Below are 11944 nucleotides of genomic sequence, written 5' to 3'. Positions count from 1 at the left end.
TTTTGCTACTACTATTTGCTAACTAGCTAATTCTGTGTGAAAGTTCTTTGCTGCAGAATTGAGCTGAGCAGCACAGAGAGAGAGAGGTGTGACTTCCTGTCACAAACATACTTGAGTTGAGCGTAACCACAGTTCTTTGTTTTTCAGAAGGAAAGATATGTGCCACTCATAGGGTTGTCACATTCATGACATTTTACTTGACGATTAATTGTCACACAAATAATTGCGATTAAGGATTTAATTGTGTTTTTGACATTGAACGTTGGAACATATAAATATTACATTTCTGTTTTGCTTTTAGGCTTTGTAAACACATTTCACATATGAAAAATCACTATAAGAAATAAATGACTGACATATTTAATAACTTTATACTTTTGAAAATGTAATAGTTTAATAGAAAGAATAGAAATTGTTGATCTACAAGCATGTGACACGTTGTATGCTTGTAGATCAACTATTTCCGCAAATTCTTTTTTTATATTTGAAAATGTATTTACATTTTTCAACATGGAAACGATTATGACGATTATAACGGTTATGCAAAATAATTGTGATTATCTCAGATAATTACGATTAGGCAATTATGTAATAATTGAGACAGGCCTAGCCACTCAAATGATGTGTTACAAGAATGACAAAAACACATATGTTGGGTTTAGTGAGGAGGACAAGAGAAGGTTTTGGGAGACGGCATAGATGTTTTCAGATACTGTACTGTAGGTGATAGCCTACCTCCTCTGCTGCACTAAACCACTTAAACCTGATTATACTTCATTGACCGGAGTCTCCCATAGGTCTATACTAGGCCCCCTCCTTATTTCCCTCTACAGCAAATACATATCGCTGAAAATAACCAATCTACAAGCTCACAATGCGTCACATTGCGATGGATTATGAGCTTGTATATCGGCTATTTTCGCAAAGAGTTCACGCCACAATAGGGATGCTAGGATTCCAGTTGACCCCACATGCAACTAATTTGAGTTAATAAATGTTTACAGTAGGCCTATGTAAGGCAGACACATTGGATGCGTTAATGTTGTTGCACTGCAACCAAAAAACATTTCCTATATGTATGTTCTACATACAGGCAAGGCAACAAAATGGTTGTGAGTTCTGACAATGCCTGTCTTTGTTGGTCCTTCTGTTTCCTCAGGTGCTATTGTCTAAATCATTTCAACAGCTATTGCAAAGTATTCTAGTGAGTTGTTTTCTATACCAACATCACACTGTGCTAACATTTACTGCAAGAATCAGAATCAAACTTTATTGTCACATCACATTACGTAAGTAACATGGGTGAAATTCTTAATTGTGCAGGCCCATCAATGCAGTTAAAAGATATGGAGAATAGAGGTAGAATAAAGTGCATGAAAAAAGTGGCTAATGTGCATAATAATTTAATAATGAATGTATGTAAAGGACAGTCCATTAAAAACACAGATCAGTTCAGTCTGTGCATTAAAAACACAGTTCAGTTCAGTCTGTGTGCAGTGGCCACAGGCTTAGCTCTTATTCAGCAGTCTAATTGCTGCTAGATAGAAACTGTTCATGAGTCTGGTGGTACTGCTCCCGATGCTCCTGTATCGTTTGCCTGGCCGTGGATGCCGCAGCGGTTTGAACAGACCATGGCTGGGGTGGTAAATGTCCCTGATGATACTTTCGGCCTTAGCCACAGCCGTAAATCCTCTTTAATATCAGAATATCACCCATGATGTCTGTCTGTAAAAACTATGATCAACCACTCCCTAAGCTTCTGAGTTCTGGGTAGCTTTCATTCATGGAAATCCCTCCAGAGTGGAGCATGTATCATATTTACAATGAGGCCTAATGCCATACCATCTGCAAGGACATGAACAAAGACAAAGTCATCATTCACAGTCTGTCCTATTGATAACAGTGAATTCACTAAAGTCATATTGTAGCTGAGGAAATGCACGCCACAGCAGAGGTGGGCATTTCCTGTGACATTTGCTGGCTACGCCTGCCCTCTTTAAAGAAGTTAACAATAGGCTGCTCTGCAGCCATTTACCAAACGAGAGGTTGTGTCTTCCATCGAGTTGTACAACAAGCGTAGTTTGAAGATGAACTAGAATGTCTGAGGACGTGTACACCAGGCCATACCCGACAAACAACATATATGACAGACTCAGAGTTCATCACCCTGACCGTGGGACCCAGCAGAATGCTGTACAGAGGACTGCACCACAGCATGGAGGTAAAAAATTATAATAATATAACGCTAAACTGGTTAACTACTGTAACACATCTATGGATATTATGCCAGAGCAGTGGTTTAGTGCTCTCTGGAGAAGTGGCTATAATGTAATTCATAAAGGAACAGTGCCCTGTGTAAAAATGATTCCAAACAGTGATATGTACTTTGAACAGGCCCGCCGACAGGCGGGGATGAAGGGTACATTTGGGGGGGGGGGGGGACAACTGTACCCTTCATCCCCGCCAAACCCTAACCCGCCGGAACAGAGATGTCGTAAACTTCTTAAGAATTAATTTAATTTATATTTGTGTGGTGGTGGACTGGTGGAACTGCGCGCTGCGTTGCGACGTGTCTGTGTGACTTTGTGTGTGTGTGTGTGTGTGTGTGTGTGTGTGTGTGTGTGTGTGTGTGTGTGTGTGTGTGTGTGTGTCACTAGCGCAATACAGCGCATCTGATCAGAGAGAGAGAGAGAGAGAGAGAGAGAGAGAGAGAGAGAGAGAAGGGGGGGGTTGCCAGGTATTAACAAGAAAATCTATGAAAAAAGCGATGCGTTCACGCTTACAGTATTGATTGATTGATTGATTGATTGAAGATTTTATTAGGCAGAAAGTACAGTTAAAACACTTTGACCTCAATGGAAAGTCCGTTTCCATTGAGGTCCTATTGGTATTCAAATGGCAACACTAGTTACAACTCACTGGGGAGAGAAAACACGTGGATTTATGACATGAACAAAGACAAAGTCGTCATTCACAGTCTGTCCTATTGATAACTGTGAATTCACTAAAGTCATATTGTAGCTGAGGAAATTCACGCCACAGCAGAGGTGGGCATTTCCTGTGACATTTTCTGGCTACGCCTGCCCTCTTTAAAGAAGTTAACAATAGGCTGCTCTGCAGCCATTTACCAAACGAGAGGTTGTGTCTTCCATCGAGTTGTACAACAAGCGTAGTTTGAAGATGAACTAGAATGTCTGAGGAGCATGTGTATGCCGTCGCCAGGCCTGACCTGACGCAGAAAGTCAGATATAGTCGAGGAGAGAGGGAAGTAGAGGTGGAGGAGAGAGGAGAGGATGAAGACAGGGGAGAGAGGGAGGAGAGGATAGTGGACATCTACGTCACCGCAGATGACCTCCGCCCTGGGACACAGCAGGATGCCGTGCCGCAGAACACAGCACAAGAGCAGCGTGGAGGTAATGAAAGAGAGAGGAAGCTACAATGGTTAACCAACGCATCTACACAAAGGCAGCGGTGTAGTGGTTATACTATAATTTAACCCAAAACTTTCAAGGTGGCTTGTGCCAAGGAGCAATGCCCTGTTAAAAACATTTTCAGAAATAGTGGCATGAAACCTGAAAGCGGCCAAAATTGATAACTTAATGTGATAGTTTACTCAGAAAATAAGGTATTTTTTAATGGAATATTTGCATTTATTAACATCATGTTCTCTTCCTTGTGTAATCTACAAAACAAAATCTTTGAAGCAATGCCTTGAAAACTGGAGTATTTCCATTTTTCAGCACTTTTACTTCTGCTCCACTACATCTCAAGATGCGAGCTTGTAGATAGGCTATTTTCTAAAGATTTTTATACATTTGAAAACTGCATAGTGACTACTTTTACTTTTGGTACTTTAAGTATATTTTGATGCCAATACTTTTGTACTTTTACTCAAGTACATTTTGATTTCCGGACTTATACTTGTAACAGAGTATTTCTATAGTGCAGTATTGATACTTTTACTTAAGTAAAACATTTGAGTACTTTTTCCACCACTGGCCAATTGTGTTCGTGTAGACGCTCGACACAGCCGGATGCACCACGGTGGATTTAAACCCACAACCTCCATGGTGGTGGGCAGGGACTTTACCACTGCGCCACCCGAGCACCTTCACTTAGATTTTTTGCCACAGATAAATATTGTGAAAATATTTGTACACATTTTGCATCTGTCTTATATTATTTGACAATTTAGCCAATGTTTGACCAGTTTTTATAGTAGTTTGTTGATTACTTTTGATGCAGTAATTTACTTTTTATTTTCTTTCTTTTTCTTTCTTTTGAGGTATAAACAAGGTCTTAAAAGTCCTTAAATTGTCACTTCACTGTCATCTGAGGACCCCCCCCCCAAAAAAAAAGAAAAATCATATGGGGACCCCCCTGGGGGTCCCGTCGCACAGGTTGAGAACCACTGACCTACAGTACAGTATACAGCAGTAGAATGCTGTACCGAATATACTGTAACATCAAAAATCAAAAGTCTCTTATTGGGATCCCTGGTACAAAATATCTTCAAATGGGGGCCTAACACATATCAATCTGGGGGTCCTTGACTTGAAAATGTTTAATTAACAACAACTGGTCATATCACGACTGAAAACAGTGTTGTATAGTTCTCCTAGATATGAAGATGATTAATTCACATTTTCACCAGCACGGAAACATCAATATCAATATGACAGATAAACCATAAGGGGGGTGCCTGCATTTAAAAACCTATATCATCATCATACTCCTGGTTCCAAGTCAGTAGCGTCCACAGGAATTACATTTAGGGCAGGCGAGATTTTTTTTGGTCCCCCCCTCGAAAATCGGCGATCGAAAACCGGCGAAAGTGGCCTTTTTCAAGATGTTTTGGCCATTATCTCTGGAACGGAAGGTCCAATCTGCTCAGTTCAAATCTTGTTGGATGCGTGACTTTGAGGACATTAAGCACGCATTGACATTTTCGGGTTATTTGGGTTTTCTAGGGGAGGCGAGATCTTAGTTGGGCAGGCGACCGCCTGTCCTGCCTCTACAGTGCGTACGCCACTGTTCCAAGTAGTGCAAAGCAAATGCAAGCACTCGTAAAAAGAAAAGAAAAAGAAAAAAAACTGAACACAGTGTTGAAAATAGTTGAAACAAAACCACCAGCTTGAAATCCTTCCGTTTTATCATTTGGCACTGGCAACAACCACACACGGCACACGTGTGAGCTTTCATCAGCGTCAGACGCTGAAGTGAGTGCTGGTGACCTTGTGATTTTGTCAGTCGTGTAACACATTTGCTAAATGTATGTGCATCCTTGGTTGGCACCTGTCTGTAGCATTGCCAAGTTCTGTTCAAGGTTTTGTCCTCAGTGTAAAAGGAGTTTTGTGTGACATGATAGATAGACTGCTAAGACTAGCCACATGAAGTCTGAGATCCATGGGTGTCATGCTGATATTAGACCTTGTCTTCTTAGACTACAGACAAAATATAGACATCTAAATGTTTAGGCCAGGGGTCTTCAACGTTTTCAGGCCAAGGACCCCCTAGTTGAGTGAGAGATGAAGCAGGGACCTGCTACACACCTAGACACAATTTCCTTCAGAAGGAATGAGGCAGAATGACTTGGCAGAATTTCTTCTGTCTCCTGAAGGAAAAAAAAAAGGCAGGTGAGAAACAGGTGGACATATTTGACCGTTTCTCAAAAAGCCATTCATAAAAGCAGAAAAAGTCAGGAAGAATTTTTTTTTAATCCAAAATGAGTCAATAGCCAAGTTAGACTCTTCACATACTAGACCAGGGGTCTTCAACGTTTTCAGGCCAAGGACCCCCTAGCTGAGTGAGAGATGAAGCAGGGACCCCCTCTATATTGTATAAAATTGTGTTTCAGATTAAACTTTTTTGGTTTACTTGGTCTGCTCTTTTTTCGCTCTACACCAAGCCTCTTTGCCAAAAAATAGCAGATCTACAAGCTCACAACGCCTCGCGCTGCGAGGCGTTGTGAGCTTGTAGATCTGCTATTTTTTGGCTAAAGTTTTCCTCAGAAAAAGGGATGCTAGGGTTCAAGTGGTTAAGATTTAAAAAAAATCATTTCACACAAAGATTTGGCGGACCCCCTGAAGTAACTCTGAGGACCACCTAGGGGTCCCGGACCCCCTGTTGAAGACCCTTGGTTTAGGTGTTTCCACTGATTCCTGCTAAATGTTAATCTCAGAGATTTATACTTTTTGAGTTACGACCGTTCCTTTGAACCCATGTTCCATCACACTCTAATGACATATTATGCTGTTATGCTTTTTACACTCAGTTAATATAAGCTTTTATATTACATTAAAATCAAATACTACAGCCTTCCTCGCAATCGCACCCATTCAAACCCTGGCAATGCCATAGCAACCACAAATTACAATCTATTAATTCCATAGTAATTGCCGATTACACCATAACTACTACCTATTTTATGCTACCAACCCCTGAGCAGCCGATTACTACATGCTAGTAACCACCTGTTTTACCACAGCAACCATCTTTTACACCCTGCAGCTGCCTACTACAGTACATCGTAACTAGCACCTGTTTCTCCCCAACAACCATCTGTTTTACTCTAGCAAACACACGTTTTGCCCTGCCTACTACCCTATAGCAATCTCCACCTCACCCTGGTAACCTGTTGTTTTACCATAGAGTACACCTTGCAACCAACTACTTTACCCTAGCAACCACCCGTTTTACGCTGGCAACTGCCCGTTACATTATTGCAACCACCTATTTCACCCTAGCGACACCCCATCAACCGCCTACTATGGCCTTGCAACTGCGTGTTTCACCCTAGCAAGAGATGTTCGATATTGCCTTTTTTATCGATATTGTCCATCTCCTAATTTCCGATACCGATATCAACCAATACCGATATATGCAGGCTTTTTCACCAAAAGTGAACTAATTGTTAGGTAAAAACATCACATATCTAATAAAATAAAATAGCTATAATATCAATATAATATCTAATTAATCTAATATAATACAGTGATGTTGTTAGATTTTCAATAAAGTGAGTCCCGGGACTCACTGGTGGTCATTTGAATGAGTCCCACTAATCTTAGATTAGATGTTGGCCTATAGAACCATTAACAGACGACGTCACACTGATAAGAACCAGTATGCGTGCAACCAATATGCGCGCAATGAAACCCATTCTGTCAGGTCTCGCTAGGACACGCCTCACTAGCCAACACACAAGAGGGGGTTGGGGTGTGCTGAAACCAGCGCACCCCGAAACAACAGGTTGGGAATTGATTGCACGAAACAATCACCTGTGCATCCAGTCTCAATGTTGGTAAACAAATAATTGGTCTATTTGACAGTGCAGAAGCATAATTGCTTTGATACCTACAGTATAACATTAACGAGTGTCAACGAGCGTCAGCTGGACCCAGACACACACACCTGCCCTCTGCAGTGCTCTAATTTGAAAGGGACTGGAGTCTGTCTCATTTCTCTGATTGAATATGATGGAATATGATTAAGGATTACTGTGATTATGGTAAGCTCACATTTCATATCACACACACCATACAGTAAGAACTCCTGTAACTTATAAAAAACTAAACAAAAAAAAACGATACCGATATTTTCCGATATTAATTTTTTATGCTAATATCGGGAGGCCGATAATATCGGACATCCCTACTAGCAACCACCTTTTACACCTTAGCAACCGCATACTTTTGAAACAAAACTCTAAATCCTCTGAAGTAACCTCATACTGTAGGTTTATCTTATGTTTTTCAGGTTCTGATGAGCCAAAGAACAATCGTTCCAGAGCTGCTGCTGGTTGTCTGGGAACGCTGTGCCTTCTCCTATTGGCTGCCATCATAGGCCTGGTCATACACAGTGAGTGTCATTCTATAAACATATAAAAGTATCTTTACATGCTATATTTGAGTCAGAAATTGTGTTGACGTCTGTTGCTTCAAATACATTGGGCCATATTTTGGGGCAGATACCCTGGCTAGTACATGGTACGCTCCTGGTGAGAGGTTTGAGGATCTACTCTGGGGGTCATCGTAAGATATGAATCTGTCTCTGAGATTCCCTTGCCTTTTATATCGTTGGCTATGGTGCTTGTGTCATCCCGGTTATGTCACTATGAGTGAGTCATATCCATATATGGAGTCCCAATGTCGGTCAGTCATGCCCAAAGATGGAGTCTATGATGTCAGACTTGGATATGTCAGTTAGCGCCATATATGGAATTCCAGGCATCCTGTGACGCGGGCTAACTCGCGGTGGTATCCATAACGACTAGGACTAGCAAGTATGATATGAAAGCCTTCTTTACACAGAAAGTCTGTCACCACTTCCCACCACTGTTGACTGCACGTCACGCCGGTTAGCCTGTTTACCCAAAACTTGGCCCTTTGTCTCATTGTCAAATGAAGATTTACTAACAGAACATAGTTGTATGTAAAACAAATCAGTTTGTTGATTGTCCTTCTCGCAGACAGCAACCTGGTCAAACGCCTTGACCAGTTAGAGTTACAGACCACTGAGACAAGACATAACCTGGATGAAGAGAAAGCCAAATTCCAGACCAGTTTGGATGAGTTCCAGACCAGTTTGGATGAATTACAGACCAGAAATATCAACCTGACTGAAGAGAGAGATGACCAGAAGAAGAGGCTCCGTGGTCAGTGAAACATCACTAACTATTTTCCTTCATTGTTACGTCATGTTGTTCATCATTTGTCATTAATCTGAGCAGATTAAAGAACAGTGTCGATGTTTATGTGTTGTTAGAATTACCTGGATGGAAGAAACTTGCCAGCAGTTATTATTACATCTCTACTGAAACGAAGAACTGGGAGGACAGCAGACAATACTGTAAAGACAACCAATCAGACCTGATGGTCATAAACAGCAAAGAAAAACAGGTATAATGTGCGTGTGTGTGTGTGTGTGTGTGTGTGTGTGTGTGTGTGTGTGTGTGTGTGTGTGTGTGTGTGTGTGTGTGTGTGTGTGCGCTTCAGTAACCAGCAGCTTTTCTGTCCAGGACTTTGTTGTTCGTCTAAACTGGAGAGTGTGGCTGGGTTTGACTGACAGAGAGGAAGAAAAAACCTGGAAGTGGGTCGATGGAACGCCACTGACCACACCAACGTAAAACTTTACCTTCTTTCTACTCCATTTATTTCATATTTAATAAAATTCACATATTCCCTCTTTACTAGATTCTTCTAAATGGTGTTAAATCCTTCTATTAAATTCACCAAATCTGTGTGTCTGTCTGTAAGTCTGCCAGACTGACACGGGTGTAACTTGGAAAGCGTACGACCAAACCTGTGTGCCTTATATGACTCCAAGGCGTCACAGATTGGTGGAGCGTCATGCCACGTTTGTGCCATCTAGCCAGTATTGGACCAACCCGACTCGTCGGCTTAACTGATTGGCCAAGCTTTGTGTCACACAGCCAATATAATGCAATGTAATATGGAACAATGTGGTAGAAGAATGGCAGTAATGTTGGGATGGAGGAGGAGAAGGAAGGTATTTTTATAACATTCAAAGAAAAATGGGTAAAAACAGAATGAGAAGTAGAGAGAGGAGGTCATCATTACAGGGTTAAATAAGGGTTTAAGACTGGGAAACAGTTTATTAAATAAAACATCGTATTTGATTGGCAAATAGGTTTATGTGATCATTGCCAGGAAGAGGAGTCTGTGGAATATGCTATTATAGACTGTAGTCACTACCAAAGGGAAAGGGATAGCATGGTGGATGAGCTGAGGAAAGTGGAAGTTGAAGAGGTGACTTATACAAAATATAATCCAGCAGCAGAGGAGACATTTATATAATAAACAAGTTTGTGGGTTAATGTAGCAAATAAGGATGCCAACCACCATAAAACCCTATAAAGAAAAAGAAGAAACAGAAATTACAAGAGCTGTTGAGTTGAAGGAAGAGAACGAAAGCGGCAGCACGAAACAAATGTGATGCGGGTGTACATCAGATAACAGGGGTATTGCACAATGCGTGGGGCAAGTATTCCTGACTTGCATCGTTCCCGACATGCAGTGGTGGAAAAAGTACTCAAATTCTTTACTTAAGTAAAAGTATCAATACTGCAACATAGAAATACTCTGTTACAAGTAAAACTCCAGAATTCTAAATCTACTTAATTAAAAGTACAAAAGTTTTGGGATCAAAATATACTTAAAGTACCAAAAGTAAAAGTACTAAAATGTTTGAAAAAAGCAGATCTACAAGCTCACAACGCGTCGCGATGTGACGCGTTGTGAGCTTGTAGATCTGCTATTTTCAAATAGCCTATGTATAAAATAGGGCTAAAGTGGTTAATGTATGTTTCATAATATCATAATTTATATCTGAAAAGTAACTAGTAACTAAAGTTTTTACATGATTGTAGTGGAGTAGAAGTTCAATATTTGTCTCCGAGATGTAGTGGAGTAGAAGTAAAAGTATTGGAAATTGGAAATGCTCAAGTAAAGTACAAATATCTCAAAATTGTACTTAAGTACAGTACTTAAGTAAATGTACTTAGTTACTTTCCACCACTGCCGACATGCAAGGCTCCGAGTAGTATTATAATAAAATACAAACCTCCCATCGTGACAATCACTACAACAATTATATTATAATAATAAGTTGCTTATTTCATAATCCAGTTAATTTGAAACTAATATCTAGAATATAATTTGAGGTAATAATTAAAAACAATACTTAGAGTGAAAACCCATCCTTGTACAGGTAAGGTAATTGACTAAATGTTCCTACTTTTCTCCAGGTACTGGAGACATCCTGAGCCTAATAACAAAGGAAACCCTCCTAATACTGAAGAAGACTGTGCTGAGTTTTTTAACCCTAACCCTGAGGTTAAAGAACATAAAGGATGGAACGACAGATCATGTGATGCACTTAACCACTGGATCTGTGAAAGAGTTATCTACTGAAACCATTATTTTTTCCATGTATTAGTTAGCTGGTGCGTTGGTGCTACTGTACATGATGGGTGTGTTTGCATGTGGCAGTTTGTGTGTTTGCTTTGGTTTGCCTGCCTTGCAATTCTACTCAATATGCACATACATGTACATTACAATTTAAATATATGTATTATTTAGTTAAAGGAGAGCCTATAGAATGTGAATAACAACAGTCATCTGTTCAATTGTATTACCATGTTCATATAGATCAATGAAGTGTGTTGCATTCTGTGTAATGTATTCTGAACTGGGTTTGGTCCAAATCAGTTCCTTAAAGCTACAATCCGGGACTCAAGTTAATGAATAAAACATTATTTTAACAAATCCGTACATGGTACATGTTAGTAATACAATATAACTAGTACATCTGCAGTGGTTGTAGGTGGTCTCCCTACTCTGCCATTGAGACATTTAGACCCTGGTGTCGGGGAGGACACCTTCAGTAAAAGTTAAAGTAAAGGTTCAAAGTGCATTTCGTAACAAAACAGCCAGTCAGCTGTTTTTCTTCAAGGTTCATTAACTGTGTTTTGAACTTTTTTTGTTGCTTGTTTGCTTGTTTGCTTGAATACATGAAATAAAGCCATAAAGACTGGATCATTTGTCCAGTACCATTCTTTCAAGTGCTGTCACATATGGAATTAGAAATCTTGGGAACGTAACATTCTAATGCTGTCACAATGGCTACTGTTCACTTAAATTGACTTAAATTAAGCTATACACTGGTAGAATAATAACATTAAACCTGAGAGAGAGAAGAACTTTGTTACTTTACACCACAGCTCCTAAGGTGGGATTCTGCCTTCTTCTGAGCAACTTGTTAGAATCTAGGACTTTCTGCATGTCAAGCCATATACTGTAACTAATTCTGTGCAAAGGCTCTTTGCTGCAGAATTGAGCTGAGCAGCACAGCACGTTGCGTCCAACGAGAGAGAGGTGTGACTTCCTTTCACAAGCATGCTTGAGCGTAACCACAGTTCTTT

General features: G+C 40.3%; 1 protein-coding gene across 1 annotated transcript; it reads left to right on the top strand.

The window, feature by feature from the left end:
- Window positions 1–3190: 3190 nt before the first annotated feature.
- On the top strand, window positions 3191–11418 carry LOC308090654 (uncharacterized protein; the record flags this gene model as incomplete). Its single annotated transcript, XM_080435920.1, has 6 exons — window positions 3191–3413; window positions 7759–7860; window positions 8471–8656; window positions 8767–8900; window positions 9020–9123; window positions 10769–11418. The coding sequence occupies 6 exons, from the start codon at window positions 3191–3193 to the stop codon at window positions 10932–10934; spliced, it is 915 nt and encodes a 304-aa protein (XP_080292046.1). The 3' UTR covers window positions 10935–11418.
- Window positions 11419–11944: the final 526 nt, after the last annotated feature.

Source organism: Gymnoscopelus braueri, assembly GCF_963280865.1.
Source record: "Gymnoscopelus braueri genome assembly, chromosome: 8".
Lineage (NCBI taxonomy): Eukaryota > Metazoa > Chordata > Actinopteri > Myctophiformes > Myctophidae > Gymnoscopelus > Gymnoscopelus braueri.
This window is presented reverse-complemented; position numbering and strand designations above follow the sequence as displayed.